Source organism: Condylura cristata, unplaced genomic scaffold (assembly GCF_000260355.1).
Source record: "Condylura cristata isolate star-nosed mole 26May11 unplaced genomic scaffold, ConCri1.0 scaffold00024, whole genome shotgun sequence".
Lineage (NCBI taxonomy): Eukaryota > Metazoa > Chordata > Mammalia > Eulipotyphla > Talpidae > Condylura > Condylura cristata.
The window spans coordinates 14572538-14593818 of record NW_004567125.1 but is presented as its reverse complement, the minus strand read 5'-3'; the positions used below and the strand labels follow the sequence as shown (position 1 = coordinate 14593818).

Sequence of the window (21281 nt, the reverse complement as noted above, 5' to 3'; positions counted from 1 at the left end):
AATAATCCTGTAAGAAATCTAGAGCTTCACAGAAATCATTGTGAAAACTATTAACAAGAAGCTAAAGAAGCTTTAAAATATAAAGGAAAAGATTCTCCGATTAAATGTTCTGTTGTTTGGCTACCACTATGGAGAACAGCTATAATAAACTATTCTCTTAAAAAGACAATTTTAAAAATAAAAACATTTTTTTCCTAAACAATACATTTAATAAGGCATTAATAATAATTCATATTCAAATTAACAAATGTATTTCAATTTTACCTTTCTAGTTTACAGGCATTTTTTCTATCTTAATTTTTCTTTTACTTAAAATGTAGCTTCTGGCCCTCCCTGATGGCGCAGCAGGTTAAAGCACAGCATTAAGAAGCTAAAGCCACTTCCGCATGAGTTCGATCCCTGCCTGCCCCGGAGGTGACCACATGGCGTGGCAGACCTCTCCTGACCTGCCCGCTGCTCTCCTCAGCAGTGTACTTCGTGGATCTGCCTGTTCTGCTCCCCACTCTGTCTCTGGTGAATCCTCTCACCCTCCACATCTCTGGCCTGTACCCCAGTTCTGTATGAATAAATAAATCTTTAAAAAAAAATGTAGCTTCCTTGATTGCATTAGCTTATTTATGAAGCTCCAAATTAATAATGAGCTGTTTTAATTTTTCTTAAAAGACGGTCAAAGAACACTGTGTAATATAGTATATAGTAAGCATAATAAGAATCTTACTTCATCAGCAAGTTTTCGGTTAAAAATTCTTGACTCTTCTAGGGGTGACCAGATCTTTATGTCATAATCTATGCCAGATGAGGCTAGAACTAGAAATAAAATTTACATATTAATATAAAACTTAGAAACATTCCATTAATTTAAGACATATGTATAAGAGCCGGACAGCAGGAATGAAAATGTACTGATACATTTAATACATTTAATTGTTAATTGTTAATTGTTAATAGATTATTATTTTCAGTTTCCTAAAGTATAATTTTAAGACCACCTTGAAATCACTCAAATTTCTTTCTTACTCACTGTTCTTTTATGAGGAACTGGGTAATTTAAGATGGAATAAAAGAACAAGCCAATATTCCCTTGTTCTGCTAAATAAATTCAGACATGAAGACTATCAAGGTTCAATTTGGATAAGTAATGAAAAGTTCAGTCAGCCAAACCTGACAAAACTTAGAAGTGATAAAATTTTAAATATTGGGAAAATAATTCTTTAACTTTCCTCCATACTTTCTGCCAAAAGCAGGTTATAGGATTTTTCTGTTTTAGACCTGAGTTATAATCGACTCATAAGTGGTTACTTATGAGGTTAATCTTATATTAACAACTAGGAAAAGACTAGCTGATGAATCACACTTGGGACTTCGCGCCCTTGCCTTCTAAAAGGTCATCTTACTTGGGTCAAATGGATGTGGCTGCAGGCAGTTTACCACATGATTGTCAGCTTCCAGAAGCATTAAATGCTCAGCAGTGTGACGATCCCAGATGAAGATATGGCCACAGTCAGAGCCACTCATTACAAAGTTAGCACCCCAGAAATTGGCTTCTTTTATCTGAGGGGAGGATATAAGAAAATTCAAGTCAAATCATTAAAACAAGTTTAAAATGCTTTAGTTTAGAAAATAATTTTAAAAATTGGAAAGTTTTTGTCATCTAGTATCTTTAAATCATGATGGATGGAGATTTATCAGCACGGGTGATGTAAGTAATTACAAGTTCCCCGAGAATATAGGAATTGTGCTTTGTTACATTAATGCTAAATTTATAGTGTCTGAAACAGTCTTTAGCACATAACATGTACTGAATTAATAACTACTAAATAAATAAATGGGATTTCTAAGTTTTGGACAGAATGATGGACACACACACACACACACACTAAACTTAAATAGTTCCATTTGAAATTTACAATAAAAACCAAAAAAAGAATTATTTCCTTTTGTATTTTGCTTCATGCCAAAAGATCAAAAAGAACCAACTTTTTTTATTAGCTATTAGAAGTTCTCACAATTGAGAAGGAAAAGCTATAAATGAGCATTTATTTTTTGGAAGCAATGAAACAAGATATCATTACAATATATTACAATGATTAAAATGGCATTTTTCAATGGGTGCACCCAATGAATCATCAGTAATCGTTGTACTTCAGATCAGAACTTTTTCTAATCATTTTATCTGCAGCTGCTATTTTTGACAAAATAAAGAAGGGAAGTAGGTTTTGTTGTTACTTGGAATTACTACTGTAGTTACTTCTTTTTCTGTTTCATTCCTACCCCTAATTATTCTCATCCAAAATTTTAACTAGTAACTGCAACATATATATATATTGGCTATTTTAATGGGTATTCCTTTTATAATGATTAAACTGTTATACCAATTATTTATATTTTATAAATAAATACAGAATTATTTATACAGAGAGCTATTTATTTCTTCACCCCACAGTATTTTTTTTGCTTAGACCCTGAAGAAAGCAGATTAAAACCAATTCTGTATGTAGTACATCTTGCTAATTCAATGAGTATAAGAAAACACTTTCCAGATAGGAATGGCTTGGAATAACAGTTAAACTAGTCATCTTGCAAGAATCTTGCAGGCCCTCCCTGGTGGCACAGTGGGTTAAAGCACTGCACTAAGAAGCTAAAGCCACCTCAGCATGAGTTCAATCCCTGTCTCAGAGGTAATCCGCATGGCTAACCTTTCCTGGCCTGCCCACTGCTCCCCTCAGCAGTGTACTTCATTGATCTGCCTGTTCTGCTCTTCACTCCCCACTCTGTCTCGGGTGAAGCCTCTCACTGCCCCTGCACCTCTGCACCGCTGGCCTGTACCCTAGTACTATACGCATAAAAAAAAAAGAATCTTGTAAAATGGAGGTAGAAAAAGTTATAGACTATAATACATCTTTTCTTGTCAGTCTTGAAAGGATTACAATTAAAATAATCTGGGGTCCTCCCTAGTGGCCCAATGGGTTAAAGTGCAGCACAATGAAGCTATTTGTGGCCACTGCAGCATGAGTTCAATCCCTGGCCAGGGAGGTGACCCATGTGGCACGGCAGACCTCTCCTGTCTCACCTTCTCCTCCCCTCAGCAGTGTGTTTCAAGAGATCTGCTTGTTCAGCTTCCTGCTCTGTCTTTGGTGAATCCTTATGGTGAACCCTCCTGCACCTCTGGCCCAGTTGTATAAATAGATACATCTTTCAAAAAAAAGAAAAACTGACTGTATTTTGCAATGAATCTAAATTCATATATGCAAAATTTCTCTCCATAGCCAAAGGGTGCTAATATGAGCCAAAAATATCTACCAGAAAGGTAAACAGCAAATTAGAGACCAAAAAAGAAACAATGATTACTGGTATGAGTTCAATTTTTAAAAATTCTACAGTATTTCCTTAGGAAAGCAGAATTTTTAAAAAATATTTCACATCATTCATTATTTTCATATACAATGTATGCTTTCTACTCTAGGTATAATCCCCATAAAATACCCACCACTTTACCTATGCACCATTGCCAAATCCTTTGTGTTCTGATTCTGTTTTGATTCCTTTCTCTACCACCCCGTCAAATGTCTCTGATTTATAGTTGCTTGTTAATTGTGTTTGATTTATTTTATATATATATTTTCCTGATCCCTTATTTGGTTGCCCTCTATTCTTCCTATATGTGAAATGATCCAATCTTTTTCTTTTACCATCTGTCTTATTTCACTGAGCGTAATCCTAGGAAGATAGAATGTTTTCATAATATGTATGGGACTTTAAAGAACCATGCTTGGGTTCTTAACAAGAACCCAATACTGATTTTCAATATTGTTACAATATTGAAATATTGTTACAATAATGAGATTACAGTGGGGTCCCACTACTATATATGAAGATAATCACAATGGATAAAACATGTATACTAATAAGCTATAATTTTGTAATAGAATGGCAAGAACATTCAGTACCATTGTCCTGGAGTTGCGATGGCCCTTATAAACCATTTTTACTAGTGGCCTTCTAATGTTCAAAGTATCCAGTTCTTCCATTTCTTTCCTTTCTTTTCTCCGCCTGAAGAACTCCTGAATGCGGGCAACAGCAGAGCGTCTGTAAATTACATTTTAAAAGGAAAAACAAAAATAAATTTGAAAAATTCCCAGACCAATAAACAATGAAAATGGGGAACATTAAAACATGGTGAGTCTAGAAAAATATTTGAAAAGTCATCTCAATAAGGCATCCCCAACCAAAAGCAGTAAAAAGGCAGACACAGAGTGAGACTACACCAGACTAGTTGAGTTACTAAAACGAAATGTTTTAGTCAAGAGATCACTTAGAAATTTGGTACTTGTTGAGAGAGAAAAGAGAAGAGCATGCGGCACACTGCTTTTAAAAGGCTATTTTATAAAAACATGAGACAAAAATTCAAAGTGAAATTTACTACAAATAAAACAAATCCTGTGCAATGCTATTTTTTTCTCTCCACAATAGGAAAGGTAAAGGCATAAAGCAAAACCAAACAAAACTAAGGGCAATATATAGCAGCAGTAGGTAAATTACTTAAGGTTTGACATTTATTTAAAGATTATCTAGCAAACAACAGACCAGTTGAAAAAGAGAGAGAGAGAGAGAGAATACATAAGCATAATGAAACAAGGACCTTCAACTAGAATCTATTCTACAGGGACTCAACACTGAAATACAGATTGGGACCTAATGAGGCAGATTTTACTTTCCTAAAGTGATTTAATTACTAGAAGAAACTTTTCCTGACTCATGAGATTACATAATATGTAGTCTAAACTTGTTATACAAACATTTTGACATACAATAGATCAAAAATTCCAAACACATATGAAAAACAAACACTGTAATAGAAAGGTAGGGGAATGACACGAGTAGGGAAATTACAGAAGAAAGGAGCAGTTAATTCACAAAAAGGACACTCAACCTCACTATTAAAAGTAGAACAAAATGATCTCTTTGCATATCTATCAGGTTAAAAAGATTTTTATGTATCAGAGTAGCAAAAGTATAGGAAAATAGGTACTACTGGTGGGAGGCAAAAGTGGTTTTCTCTCTCTCTCTCTCTCTCTCTCTCTATATATATATATATATATAACTATCATTTTACTGTGAAATTTTCATTGAAATAGATACATGTACTAGAAATATAAACTCATATGTGTATAATCCACAAATGAACAGGCCCATGTAACTCACCACCAGTACTAAAAATCAGCATAAATCTAGTCTCCCAGTGCTTAATTCCCATCATTACACTACCCTTAAAGAAAACCACTTTTCTGATTTCTAACATCATGGACTAATTAATTAAATGTGAAAAATACAATGCATACTCTTCTGTGTCTAGCTTCTTTAGTTCATCATTGTAGAGTGATCTATATTGCTTTAACTATGCAATACTACTTTGTATAAATGTAATTTATCCATTCAATAACTGGCAGAAATTGATTATTGAAACATTACTACTATAACAGCTGTTTATATTTTTGGTGAATACATGTATATGTTTTTATTGGCATGTATATCTACAAGTAGAAATGGTGAACCACAGAGTGTATGTCCAGCTTTAATAGATTCCCCTGAACAATTTTTCAAAGTGTTTTTAACAATGTATACTCCTATCAGCAACATATTAGAGGTCAAGTACAATATACTCTCTGAGAAGAAAATACCTATTAACAAATTAAAAATGTATTTGCTTTGATGCCATAATTTTACTTTTGAAAAATGTACATTGTTAAAAAAAACTTACATATACAAATACATACATGTATATACTCATTGAAGTACTTTTTTGAGAAAGATTTGAAATACTCTGAAATGTTCACAAAGGACAGTTTAAGTAAATTATGATGCATCCATTGTCTGGGATACTTATGTCACCATAGCAAAACATAAGGAAGATTATTCACAAGCAACTACATGAGAAATTTCAGTATTATACTGATGAATCTAAGGTACAGGTAAAGAAGGTAATTTCCAAGGAAAAACTTATATATGCACAGAAAGAGTCTAGAAAACCAGACTCCAAATTGTTAATACTTTAAAAACAATTATGTAAGAACTATATTAACTACTATTTTTACAATAACTATAATAAGAAGGTATTGATATTTTCTTTCTCATAAAATAAAAACATGCTATAAACTATATAGGTTTATTTTAAGTGTTTAAAAACTATCTTATGCTATATATTTCTATCTTTAAAAAGGGGTCTACATATACATTTTAAAGTTAGATATAGTTAGAAACTTCTGGACAGAAAGTTGATATGTTTAATTCACTCTGATGATTTTCTGATTGGGAGATAAGTCTGGGAAGGGTTAAGACTTCAAATGCGCTCAAAAGAAACATAACTAATACAAATGGTTACCTATTTTTATTCTGAAATAGAAGAAAAGTATACTGAATCACTTAAATATGAATAAGAAACCAATGAAGAAGAAAACTCTGGCTAAGAAAATGAGTATCAGGTACCAGAGGAAATTGAAATAACCTTGCAGACAACCAAAGACTTCAGGAGCTATTAACAGAAAAAGAATTAGATGACAAGTTAACATTTCAGGCAGAAGTCCAAGTCATTTAAAACAAAATGTATGGCTAAACTAACAGTTAATAGTAATTAAGAATGGATGGTACCAGATTATAAATGTTCACTTCATTTAAAAGTCTGCTCTACAATATGGCCAATCTAAATCTCAAGTTCTGTAGTTTGCATTTACAATTTAGATCAAAGATTAGGGTACGTCAAATTATGCTGCTGTAGGGAAATTATTTAAGATGTAGAAAATGTTTCAATTGCACAGATTTCAAATTAGTTCAACGTAGCCAATGTTATGGTTATATGTAATCAGATCATGTCCAATTTAGCTTAGAAAGAAATGAATAAACTTAGAATAAGTGCACTGAAATAACTTTAATAGAGGACTAAAAATATATTGATAGGTCATTGAAAATAGTTTTGTGCTTTATCACTTTGCAAGTTTGTCAAATGGAATTTATATGACATATATATGAAGAATAATAATCAGTGAACAAATATTTATTATGAACCTGTTTGCAAAGTTGCCTTGATAATATTAGTAATTAATTCCTTTATGATCAGTTATGCAAATTTACCACACAACTTAAAGTTCATAAAAGATAATATAAAATTAAATACACAGAAAATTTCAGAGGTAAACAATAAAATAATAGTGAGGACTATAAACTGTAATTGAATGGAGAAAAAAGGGAAAAGGGAAAAGTAAAAAGAGAACAAAAATTTAATCCTAAAAAGTATAAGACCATAGGTATAATAGGATAATTAGATAGGCATAAGTAAAATGGATAATTAGAAGTAAAAAATGGAAAACAAGTTCAAATACAGTTATAATGAGATTAAATTTGAACATACTAAATTCACCAAAAGAGAGATGTCAAGGATACATCTAGGACATGAGGATGACAAGGAAAGGTTTCAAGCAAAGAATATTGTACAAGTACAAATCAAATGAAAGATGGCATAGTTTATTAATATTAGACGAAACAGACTAAGGTAAAAAGCAGTGGTAAGGACAGAGATTCTGCAATTTACCAGAAAGGTAAAAGAATTTAACATATGTATACCCAATTTAAAACTAGCAAAAACTGGTTTGAGTACTTGGGGTAGAGATATAAATCAGAAAATTAAAAAGTTCTCTCAACAAATTCTATTTTACTGTCATTTAATTGAAAATTGATAATTAGCAGTAGACCAATTTCAGAAAAAGTACCTCAAATATGCCTTATTCTTAAAATACCAGAACAAAAACAAAATAAATTTTGAGACTTTTACAAGAGAATTGGCATGAAATCAGACTTTACTCAGGGATTTCTATACATTTACATGATTTTTTCACTTATTTCATTATTGTATTCTCCAAAGGGAATTCTATCTATTTGTACATCTCTGATACTTGCCCTATGCTTTATATTCCACTTTGTTTTAGAAGCTAATGATAAATGACAAATATGTCTCAAGAATTAGGTACAAGGTTGATTTTTGTCAAAAAACTAAATAATGGGTAGCTGAATAATGGGAATGAGTTTCATTTTAAGGTTATACCTGAAAATACCCACCGTTGGTTGCCCTTTATGATTGAGGACATCACGTGAGAATATGTTATTTATATTACGGAAGTGTTTGAGTAACATATTATCTTGATGAAGTATGACATTCTTAAGTTATGAAGCTATTCATAAGAAAACCACTTTCTTTTTAAAACCTTATACCTATGCACAGAATTAGACTCAAGTCTGTGTTTAGATAATGACCTTTAGAAAAAGGAGTAATCTGAATAATAACAAGTTGCCACTGTTATCCTAATCAAGTGGTTAAAAATAAAAACATAAATTGCATTCTTCCACAAAATAATCAAAGCAAGTTACTAATACTTAAAGAACATGATTTCAGAATACAGTTATTGTCATATGACACACTTGAAGTGAACATCAGTTATACCTGCATACAGGAGATTTATTTTCATTCTAGTCCCATGCAGTGCATGCAGCTAAATATAGTTTGTGAAAAGCAACCTGCTTTACAATGCTTAGCACTTTGAGTTCAGTAAGTTCAAAGAAGTATTAACTGTTAATAGGAAAGGTGGTTAGCTGTGGATAAAGAGGACCTGGCAAATTCATTGTAAAGAAAAATAAAATAATGAAGGAACATACTGAATTACCTCATTATTCTATCACCTATTGTTGTTCCTCTGATATTAAATCTAGTGAAGGGAACATAATAAAGTCACTCACAAAGACTTTAAAGAAGGAAATATTTAAAGCATTAAGTTTACCACTTTTATCACCAATCATCTAAATTAAAAAAAAATAATTTAGTGCCCTTTATGATTCAGGACATAATGTGAGAATATGTTATGCAGCTAAATGTTTATGAGGAAATTAAATAAACAAAACACTCTTGAAGACAGAAAGAAGACATCATACTTAATCCCTTTTATCTTTAAATAGACTGGAACTAAAACTGTTACAGGATGTAGGAACTACACTGACTTTATTATCAACAGCATCCCTGAAACAATCACATTATGCTCTGCAAAGCTGAACTGTTTCTTTGGATTTTTTGGGGGGTGAGGAGTGATGGGGAGGAGAAGAATTAAGGCCTGAGTTGACTCATTTGCCCTAACATTAGACATGCAAGCAAAAAAAAATAACAGTTTTTAACTCTTAAGTAGCTGATTTTTTCTCTGTGATTACCTTTTTTTTCCTGTAATTTTCTTTAATAAATATTAAACTTAAATCATTAGAATACGAAAGGATGATTATGATGATTATATAGGTAGTGGAAAATTTACAGTATGAAAACAATTTTGGTTTTAAAACTGAAGGCCACATTCCACAAAGTTTAATGTAGTCCCTTTATGAACCAAACTTCCAGGCAGCTGAGAAAGTTTATAGAAGTGACTATGAAGATTAATATCTTTAATCTTTAGTAAAAAATTATTAGAGCATGTCAATTGAGTCTATAAGTAAAAAATGACTCAAGATAAAAGGATTTCTCAAGGAAGTTTACTCATGTGGTTGTCCTTTCATCAAAGAGCAAAAAATTTCTTGGTCTGGCAAGAGGCAGAGTTTACCAGTCGGGCTATCACACCATTTATCATAAGATGGATTTGCATTGTGTAAAGATTATTTGAAGATTATCTAAATTAAAATGAAAAAAAATAAAAAAGACCTGACCACTTGCTTTTATTTCAAGTGCATATGTCAATGTTTCTAAATTCAGCCAAATAAAATGTTTCTAAATTTTAATGATATAAAAACACTAAAAGGTACATATACTGTTACTTTTTTAGTACAGTGATTAGAAAATATGTTTAATTACTAATTACTTACTCAATTTAGTTTCCATTTAATGTTCTATGTTCTTGCCCTACACAAAGGGGACCAAATATGTGGTGATTCATTGATTTCATTGTTCTAAACTTTTGATATCTGCCATTAGAGAAATTTTAGCACAGATTATGGCTTGGGTTCTCTCTATAAAACTGATTTATTACAGAGCAGAAATCAGCAAACTATGGTTCTTGGGTCAAAACTGTTTTTGCAATGTCTCACAGACTAAGAAGAGTTTTTACATTTTAAATTGTTACGTGACCAACAGAATAGCTAGGCTAGCAAAGTCTAAAATATTTACTATCTGCTTTCAAAAAAAAAAAGTCTGTTACACAGTCTTAGTTACATTTTACCAAGACTAGCTATAGTTAATAAGAGCATTCCATTTAAAAATGGCTACGTTAGTTGTTAAGACCTTAATTTTCTAAGACAGGTCCTTCTCATGCTTAAACCCAACCCAAAAGTGAAAGTCTGGGTCATGGTTAGCATCAAATTATAAGAAGGAAAATCTTTTTAAAAAATTGTTTGTATTGCAAAGAATGGCATTTTACTAAATGTATGCCAAAAATGGCTTATCTATGTTCTCTATAGATTTTACTTTAAAAATTAAATTTGGGACAAAGTATTAAAAGATCTACTAGATAATTCTTCACACAAATTAAAGTCCAGATATAAGCATATACTTTTACCATTTTAAAGTTTGGGGCCATTTCTCTACACAATTAACCAAATTAATCTTGACTTGGATTTTGAAATGGCAGCAAGGAAGGCCCATTAAGACAAGTGTCCTTTCAGTTGGGTATTTCATCCCAGGGTAGAATGTCTCCTCACACTCAAAGAAGCAAAAAGAGTGAATTTACAATCGAGTTTTGGAATACTTTGTTCCTTTGGAAACAGAAATTCTCATAAGTCATATGCCTGTTGAGAACACATAAATTACTGTCATGTTCTTAAGCAACTTCTTAAATTTTCTCTTTAGAATAAAAGTTAACATATCTATTCATCCAAATTTTAGAAGAAAGATAAGTGGGCAGTAGTCTCAAGGATGAAGCACCCTTGGAAAGGCATATAAATATGGAAAAGTAAACTTTACATTGGGAGTTCAAGAAACAATCGTGATGGTGCTAAGGAAGTTAGGAGCCAAAAAACTGTAGGTAAAAGTCAGAAGGAAGATTTTTCACCAGTTACAACATTTTGGCAAATAGCTGGGAAAGAATAAAGCAAATACGGTGAAATGGCCATTATAATCACTTCAGTATCATCTCAGTATATATGTAAATGTAAACAGCATTCTTTAGTCTTATATTTATTAAAACAGTTTTCCATTTTAAATAGCTTGTATGCTTGTCTTCTCTTCTTCAAGAAATTAAGTTTCCTAAGAGGTAAGAATTTTATTATTTTCTTATTACTCTTCAGTAAATTTACTACTATATCCTATAAAATAAGACAAAATAATACTCAGGACAAACTAAGCCTAAATACTTCAGCTGATTATGCAAAATATTATATGATTAATTTTTAAGAAGTAGAAAAGCATTTATAGTTCCAGAAGCAGTTTCAAATCTGTATCCAATCATGAAAGTCTGAATACAAGAGGACATTGTGAAGTGGGGCAGTTCTAGGCTGCAGTCCTTGATGTTTCTCCTCAAAAGGATGGCTTGTCTATGTTTAGTGCCTGCGTTTTTTGGGTCAATGTGGCTATCAGGTGCCAAATTTGTGGCAGGCCCATCCATCAAATGGCAATGATACTGTAAGGGACACTCTCTGAATATGGAAAGAAACAGAAGCAAGTTTCACTTGACTTTACTAAGAATGAGGACTGTATGTGGAAAATAATGTATGGCAGATAAAGAGAAGACATGGTTAATTTGTAAGTATAAATATTAGGAAAGAGTACTTGGTTTACATTTAAAAACAGTGTCATTGCAAAGTAAATACTTTGACCAAACAAGGCAGTTCCACTGAACCGCAAACTATACTGGTTTAGGATTGTTGTTAGTGCTCTATCAGTTTATCTCTAGAACCATTCTTTTGCAAGTAGAAGTAGCTCTACAGAATATCTTGGTTGTTTACTACAGCTACTGTTTTAACATTCTCAATGTGAGACAGGTCTTCTAATTGAATGATTAAAAAAAAATTCTTGTAACAATTCAATAATTATCACCCCACTTTGTAGATAAGGAAACTAAGTCATAGAGACAGTAAGTTATCTGAGTGAAGAAAAGTACCTGTTGACTGGTGCTGACACCAGACTCAAACAGAGTCATTTTTCTCTGATTTATTACAACACTGCAATTCTTTAATGGGATATTCAACTTTGCATTATAGTTTTCAATTGACAGAAATGTTAGAATATTTTACAAAGAGCATTATATGAAACACAGAAACAAGTAGATTGACTATCCTTTATCAGCTAGGATTTTAAAGATAAAATTTGATTCTCTGAAAGATGATAGAACTTACAATGAGATATGATGACATTAACTGTAGAAATAGTGCTCAAAAAGTATGGAATACAATATACTTTAAAAGATTTACTTTACCTCCTAAAAAGTAAAAGATAGCCTGGTGAGCACGTAAAGAATACGTGGAAAAAATATATGAACATGTTGGCAACTCAATTTTTTTATTGCAGTCATAGTATTTGTTATTTGGTATGCTTTTTCACTTTCTAAATTGAGTCATTAAGTTTAGGAGAAATCAGAGAAAAACATAGTATTCTCAAAAGAGAATACATTGCCTTGACACCAGGGTCAACAAGAGTCAAAAACCTAAACATCTACAAACCTGGTAAAGGCCAGGATGTGGACAGGGCACTGACAGCTAAACGTAACCCCGAGGCCACAAACAATCTATGACCATTCTGAATGCTCCTCTCTCTCTTTCCAGGCTCTCCAGTAAGTACTGGAGATGAGATATTTTTATTCCCTCCTTAATATGGTTTGCTTTAAGAATATAATATGTGGAGTCATTTGCAATTTTAAAAATTCGGTGAGTCTGTATGACTGAGAGGCACTTAGAGGAAGCAACTGTCAAAAATAGAGAGATTCCTTCATGTGCTATCAAACTGAGCCTGTGAATGTATTTTTTATAGTTCACATTAATTACAAAGTTACCAACCTATCGCCAGGTGCTGCCCGATACCGTGCACCTGGGATTAAGACTGGGTCGTCGTCACTGTCATCTGTATCCTGGAGGGTAGAGTCCCTAGCTGATGCGTCCTCCTGAGCCAAAGGCCCAATGGCTTCTGTGTGAGACTGAGTCTCAGGATTGGTGGTATTTTGGCTGGTAGCACCCTCTGTGCTTGTTTGATCTGAAGTTCCTGGTTCTTTGTCTTTTTCAGACAAAGGTGATTCTTCTGCAACCCCACAAGGGTTATCAGGATTGAAGTCATTCCTTTCCCCTGAGCTGGAATCCAATGGCTCAGATGTGAATTGATCTGATTGTGCTGCAGAAGTAAAGTAGTAACAGTCAGTCGCTGTGGCAACATTAATTATTTTCTGTAATTTCAAAGCTGACAGACATTTTCTAACATAAAGCCCAATTCCCCATACAAAGATAAAAATTACACAATACATCTATGTGGAAGCGGTCTCAAATTCTGGAAAGACTGTCACAGATTAAAGGCTTCTTGTTTTTCCACATGACAACTTACCTGGCTGTGTAAGTGTGCGATTCTGAGTCGTGTCTTCTGTAGATGTATCTTCCTGAGATCTTGTCACATTCTCTGATGATTCTTCAGGAACTTCTGGCAAATTAATCAAATTATCATTACATCCAATTTTTTTAATGATACATGCCAATTTAACAATCTAGCTTTTCTATGGCTAAGTGGTTCTCAACTCCCTCTGGGTCATGGAAACTTCCGACATGCAGACAATCCTCTTCCCAGCACAGTGCAAGTAGGTGTGCATGCAAAACAAACACTGTGCAGAAAGGGATTGAGGTGCAGTTCTGCACACTGCCTCTTCCTGGAGCCAGGAGTGGGCCTTTACAACTCCTCTGTAAAGAATATCTGCTTTAGATTATCAAACACAGTTGACAGGAGTTGATTTTTCAGTTCTTCTAAACTTCAAAAATCTAAACTTAAAGCTGAGCATCTATCCCTTTTAACATGAATTTGAACAAATATTAAAGAACTATCTTAAATTTTGTTTTTGTCCTTGAAAAATACTATTTCTGGGAATTAACTCCAGTACACATGAGATTAAGATTTACAGTTTTCCTACAATATTTAATTCTTATAATTTCTGTGATAATAGGGATCTATTCACTAAATAAGAAATAAAATTCACTTCTTATTCATCTTTTTATTGAATTTAACACTGGCTTATAATATTATATAGGTTTTTGGATGCACAGCATTTATAAATCGACATCTGTTTATACTTCATTAGGTTCACTACCAAAAGCCAAGTTTCCACTCTATTTTATTCTTTTATTCATCACATATTTGTTGAATAGTTACTGTGTTTCAAAGTTCTAAGAAGACATTAAATTTCATTTAGTGGCCACACAAAGGTATTATAAGAAAGGGATCCTGAAAAATTCTCTAAATTAAATTTCAAATATGAAGTAACTCAACTTGTTATGATTTCATTCCTCTTTTTTTACCTATACTTCAGAAATCACCTCTATGCTGAGAAAAATTAAGCCAATTTTTCTGGATTACATGGCTAGTTATAAAAACAAAGATAATTCAAGTTAAACATTTTGAGTGTGATGACAACTTATCCTGACCCTTGTGGCTACAATGAGGATTGTGCTTCACTGTGACAACCTAAGAGCTTCATGAATCTGTTATTTATCAATAGTAATAGATGACTACAGAGGTCAAGTGATTTGTTAACAAAATAAGAAACAAAACTACAGCATTGAGGGCAGAGGAAAAATAGCTGGATATCTGATACTGGGGTTCCGTAATGAAAAAAGCAAACACCACCTTACTTGTCTCAGTATCTCCCTCCGGCAGCTGCATGGAGCTCTGTGGGACCAGGGGCTCCTCCTGACCCTCAGGTTTGCAGTGGTTCCCATTGCCTCGAGAACTTGATGCAGTACTGCTCCTATCATCAAAACAAGTTGAGTAGTTCCAACCAAGAAGTTAATAAATTTGAACATAAGGGTAATTTTTATAACTTACAACTAGAAAAGTGGATATAAAACTTCAGACTATAAATAGAATATAAGCTTTATTTTAATGGTACTTACAAGATATCACTTTAAAAGACGAAGGTGATCATTCTAATTCACTCCAATTTTTAAAGACTTAAAAACAGAAAAGGAGCAATTTTTTGTTGTCTTGATGCTTTTGTATATGTGTGTTGATATGTCTCACTATGGAATTTTAATCAAACTCCATTGTCTTGCTTTTTTTCTTCACTACAGATGGTTCACCAAACCAATACCAAATATATAACAACTCCTAAAAGATTTTATAGTCTTTGCTCACATCCTTTTTTAGACCTTAATGTTCTGGGTTATTTTAAATCGATACTTGATCAGAAGTCTAGATCTTCCTCTGGTCTTTGTACTGCCCCCTGTGAATCACTTTCAGCTCTGGACTGTTGTTTCAAATGTGGTCACTGAGCATCATGATTTTCTAGGACAGGGTGTTTTCTGTTTTAATTTTAATACCTACCTGATGATAACCATAATTCTATTAATATTTTTGGCTAGAGCACAATTTAAATAAGTAAATTTCCAATGAGTAGTTTGAGACAAATCATGGTAGTATGTGTAAAGGATTGAAAAGGGGAGAAAATATATAACATATAAGACAAAATTAAATTTATAGAAATGTCAACAATTTCTTAAATTTAGAATAAATGTGGACAACAAAAATAAAACTTAAGAGTTACAGTAATAACTTAAAACACATTAGTAACAGACAAATAGCAGTGATTCAGTAATAGGCAATGCTAATTATCATGGACTTTTAGCTAAGATTTTATAAAAATCCTTTAAGTTAACTGCAGAAGTTGACTTGATTTTCTCTAAAGGGCAACAATTTATAACAATGCTAAAAGAATGTCTATCTAGATAAGTGTATATGCAAAGAAAATGCCAAAAAGGATAGCACCAATGTCAAGTATCTCAGGATTACTGCAAGTGATTTTTTTCTTATTTTCCTCTGTATTCTAAAATTTCTTTGACATAAACATGCATTTCTTTTTAGTCATTTTGGTAAAGGGAAGCTAGTATGATACACAGTCAATTTTTTTCCATTGAGAAAGCTATGATACAGGCATAAATAAAATGCTCAGTGTATAGTAGTTATGATAATTATCAGTGATATAGAAATATAGAGGCATTGGTGGAAAAGACAAAAAAAAGTAAATATTTATTTATCATGTTAATATGGCATTTAAAAAACAGAGAAATGAATAATTTTTTCAATAAATGGTACAAACATTAAGCTATAGCTCTAGGTCATATTTTACGATAAAATAACTTGTAGAAAAACTAAACATGCAATTTTGATATACAAACATAGAAATATAAGAGGAAAATAAGAAACTTTCCCCTTAATCCTGGGAAGGATAAGACTCCTAAGTATAAGCTCACAGGGGAAATCATGAAGCTAAGCTACTATAAGTAAGCTGAAATACAGACAATAAATTGGGGAAGATATTTGCAACAAATGAAAGACAAATGGTATTATCCTGACTTAATTCTATAATAAACAAATAGCTCTTATAAATCACTAAGAAAAAGATATACACCACCATAGAAACTGGAAAGGTAGCTTACAAAAGATATAGTAGCTAATAGTTATTTAGAGCTTATCACCTGCCAGTCAAACATACCATGTCCTGTTTCTGCATTATCTCATTAAATCTTCTCAACAACTTATAGATTCAAATAAATATAACCGGTTTCAGGTAAGAAAACTAGGATTTAGAGTTTCAGCAGCCTGTCAAGTTCAGAGTTCAGGCTCTGGGTCAGTATACTCTACTGCCTCACTGTCATCAAAGAAACTAAAATAAAAAAGAAGCACTAATACTGGCAAAGATGAAAAAGACTGCATATACTTTGAGTCTTTGTAAAACAATGAACATCAAATAGTTTCATAATTAGAAAAAAGCTAATTAATTTTTTGATAAAGAAACGAGAAACTGATGAATAAGAGAATAATTCATGGTCAGTTTTTAGATACGGAAAAGTAGCATTCAAAAGAAGAATAGGATTAAAAATTTCTTCTAAAAATATGCTTAGATGAGATCTCTATAAGAAATATTTCCTGTATACAAACATGAGAATAAAACAGGAAAGACATAACAGAATAAGTATGACAATCTTTTGTGATCTTAAACTATATGTGAAGAAAAAGGGTAAAATATGATGAAAAGCTAGGGTTCATAATGAAATTCTACTGACTTTACTTTCCAGTATATTTCTAGAATCCATTCTCTTCTGACTGCCTCCATTGTTCCTATCCAAATACAGGACACCACCACTTCTTAGCTCACTTAATGCTATGGTCTCCTGATTTCCTGGTCTCCTGATTTCCTGATCTCTGCTATGACCTATTCTCTACACAGTTGTCTATCTTTTAATTTCTCCCCTTTATCTTGTACAATATCATTCTCTTTTACTGGCTGACCTTACCTTCTACTACTCTCATTCAGTCGCTCCACTCCAGTTATACTGCTTTTGTTTTTCCTCAAGCTCCTTTAACACAGCAGTTTTATTTCTGCTTCACAGTGCTTGTACTGGCTTTCTGCTTACAATGCTCTTCCCCAGATACAAGTACTGCTTACTCCTTATCCTTCAATTTTTTTTTTGTCCAATTGTCAATTTAATGATGCCCTAGTTCACCCAATCACATCTACCTGCTTTATTTTCTCCACTAGCACTAGGCACCTTCTAACATACTGTACAATTCACTTATTTATTGTTATCATGTCTCCTCCTACAATAAGCTCCAACAGGGCAGGAATTTATCTGTTTTTCCAACTGATACATTCCCAGAATATGAGAGTTGCTAGAATATGGGAGGTATTTGGTAATTTTGAAAATCCTATCTAATTGGAGATTTTAATATAAAAAGCATATACACATAAACACAAGTAGAAACCAGTGAGCTGGAATAAATAAATAGTACTATATATCAACATATATTAATAAACAATATATAACTTTATTATATATTATTTACACATAATATATTATATATTATACTGACATAATATATAATTATATTAATGTACAATCATATATGTTAATATAATAATGTATCAATTATACAGGATAATATATTGTCATAAAATGATTAATATAATTATTATATATTAATATATAATTATATCAATATGTAATTGATTATAAAGTTAGAAAGAGTATGTTATCTACATATTGATATTCCTACAGTAATAGTAATAAATTTAAATAAAACTTTTGTCTTAAGAAAAAGGTAATGGAATAGTGGGGAAAATATAAGGAACTCACAGAGCTTGAATTTTTTTTTAAGTGTAAGTTTTAACTTGATAAATTAACAATAATCACAAATGTCATTAAATAAAAACTATACAACCACTAAATCAAACTTTCTAATAACAAATAATAATTATTTGAAAATCAAATACACATGCTAAAAGTAGATGAGTATACTGAACATTAGCCTAGAGATAGCAAATGTGTGATTTCATATGCTGTTGGTAGAAATGTAATGGCAGGAGAGATTTTTGAAAATAATTTGGCAATTATTTTGAATTAATACAGCTCATTTCTGGAAATATGTATGAAAGATTGGAAAAGTTATCTTAAAGGCAGGAAAAAGCAAACAAACAAAGATATATAATAGGCTTTACATGGGAAAAAAGTAAACAAATTCAGTGCCTAATTAAAGAAAAAGGGTTAAGAAAACAATTATACAGCCAACTTGAAGGAATATTTCCTATATTATTTAGGGAAAAGTATGAACCTGGGGATATTATTATAAAATTAAGTCAAAGAGATGCAACAGAGAATTTAGCATATTCAGTTTGATTAAAACAATGTTTTCAAACTCAAACCAAAAATCATATATACAACTATTTAGGAGCTTCATCCTCTAACAACAAAAGTCCTTTAACAACAAAAGCTCCAAAACATTATTGGTTGTTTTTGTACTAATGGTTGCTAGGCAATTTCTATCAGAAGTAGTATCCCAGAATCAGCAACATCAGCATCAACTGGGAAATTTTTAGAAATACAGAAATTATCTGACTCCACCTCCAAATTAACTGTGAGAGTGGGAGACCCATTACTCTGTTTTAAGAGTTTTCTAAGTGATTCTAAAGCACAATAAAGTCTAAGGACCAATGCATTAAGCAAAACAAAACAAAGATCAAGTGCTAAAAATATGATCTAATACAATCCTACAAAATGGCTAAAAACATCTTTACAAAAATATTAACTTACCATTCATCTGTAAAGTTCAGTTTTATTGTGCTTGTAGTTGTTCCTTCTGTGCTGTAGTGCAAACTTAAAACTGGTTCACCTGTCCCTGGCTTGGGGCTCAGCATTTCATTATTGTTATCTGAAAATTGTGTTTAAAACATTTGAAAAAGTCTCTGAAACCAATAAAAAGATGACATTTCCCCAAATTTATAAAACTTAAATTAGGTTGTCCTTGACATTTTTCCTTATGTCTGTCATGGTTCTCACTTAAAGTTCAAAAGCAAGTGTCACAGAATTACTATTTATATCTTAAAGTGGCACTGCATCAAATTCTAGCTTTGTATACATGATTCCTTCTGATTCAATTGGAAATAACACACTTTGAGAACCATACTGACTAGTCATTTGGGAATCAAAGATTATTAACATGCAATGACATATGTTATAAAATGGTACTCTTAAGGAATGTTTATAATTTTATTCTTCAGTTGGTAGAGCAATGATAATAACTAGCATTGGCTCCTTCAGAAACACCAAGATATACAATGAAAAAGGTTTGTTCAGTAAAAACTTTGCTGCAATTAAATACTATCAAATTCCTTCTGTTCTTTCAAATTTACAAGTTTATAATATAGAGCAGGATTAAACCCTTCACTCTTAAGGGTAAAGGGAAAAGAAAATTCACTATGCTTGATGTTTGAAAACTCTGTCATAAGAGCATTTGTTTTTATTTATTTCATCTTCTCCTGACTAATCTTGTAAGTAATTTGTTTTCTACATAATAGAAATTACAGTTTACGATAAGAGAATATAGGTAATTTCCTTGATATACAACTATCTCCATGTATTAAATCCTGTAAAATGGCAAGGAAAATCAAGAAAGTGTAGAGAAATCAATACCAACAACCCATCCCATATAAAAAAAAAGGTTCATGGCTAGTCAAAGAAAAATTAAAGAGGGATTTAAAAAATTTTCTTTTTATGATGAGTACAGTTTGGGGGACCATTGATATAAATATAGAATACAAACTGAGGCAATAGCAAACACGTAACATTTCTGCAGCAGCTTAAAGATAGAAAGCTCTTTTGTGAGAGAACTGCTTTCTTCATACCAGTTGAAGGACTAAAATAATAGTATTAACAATAATCTTCCTGTCTTGAAAAAAAAGCTATAACAATAAAACCAAATTACTCAGGTTTTTTGGTCAGTAGGCCCATTTTAATTGTAATAAAGAACATATCTTTAGGCATTCAATAAATTCTATCCTGGGAGAGCATAATGAACCAGATTTAAAATACAAATACAGTAGAAAGGATAAAAAATTCTCTCCAAAAGATAAGGAATCAAACTGATAATAAAACTCAGGAGTATCACTTCTACCTCATGAGATACTTTGTCCTATAATGCTGTTACTTGAAAATAAAAATGAGTTACAAAGCTGGTATCTCAAAAGATAAAATTACTTTGTTTCTAAATTACCACTATGCCTTTGACTACTAACTAAATTCAAATAGCTGTTGGAAATAAATTAACAATCCATTAAACTTTCAAAGATTCAGTACTCCAATTAGAGTTTTGAAGGAAGTATTTTGCCAAATGGCATTCTGATAAAGTAACTGAATTATCAGACCTCACATAAAATTATCAAGCCTGGGACTCTTAGAGAAACCTGTCCTTCTCCTGACTGTCTTTGGAATATTTACTGTTTTTAGTAATTTGTCCACATATCCCTTTCCCTTAGTCTTTGTATTACTGCTGAAATTTTTGTTTTGCTGCCAACAAAGTAAATCTCATCTTTAGGCATCTGGAATTGACAAGAACAGATAGCTGAAAGACTGGAATCAAGAAAACTAAGAGGCAGAGCTGGAATTAGTTCTTTCACTATCTGACACATTTTATAAAGTGCTTTCTATTTATGTTTCCTTTAAAGCAAAGAAGAAACAATGCAAAAGCAGATATGAGAGAATTGTAGGATTGAATTTGAAAAGCTGCTTTTGCATATCAAAATGTCCCTTTT

At 32.1% G+C, this 21281-nt stretch overlaps 2 protein-coding genes across 4 annotated transcripts in view; one reads left to right on the top strand and one right to left on the bottom strand.

Moving 5' to 3' along the window:
- The window catches only part of GPR161 (G protein-coupled receptor 161), a 29875-nt gene extending 29515 nt beyond the window's left edge, over positions 1–360 (top strand). The window contains exon 5 of the mRNA XM_012728996.1: positions 321–360. Within this exon, the coding sequence (XP_012584450.1) occupies positions 321–337 (17 nt within the window). The 3' untranslated portion in view covers positions 338–360. The remainder of the gene's footprint in view (positions 1–320) is intronic.
- Positions 1–21281, bottom strand: part of DCAF6 (DDB1 and CUL4 associated factor 6) — an 88782-nt gene that overhangs the window by 4251 nt on the left and 63250 nt on the right. For all 3 annotated transcript variants that reach the window (XM_012728994.1, XM_012728992.1, XM_012728993.1), the window contains 7 exons: positions 19285–19402; positions 14830–14945; positions 13538–13630; positions 13003–13330; positions 3948–4086; positions 1395–1551; positions 719–807 (listed from right to left, as the gene is read on the bottom strand). In XM_012728994.1, coding sequence (XP_012584448.1) covers positions 719–807; positions 1395–1551; positions 3948–4086; positions 13003–13330; positions 13538–13630; positions 14830–14945; positions 19285–19402 — 1040 coding nt within the window. The remainder of the gene's footprint in view (positions 1–718; positions 808–1394; positions 1552–3947; positions 4087–13002; positions 13331–13537; positions 13631–14829; positions 14946–19284; positions 19403–21281) is intronic.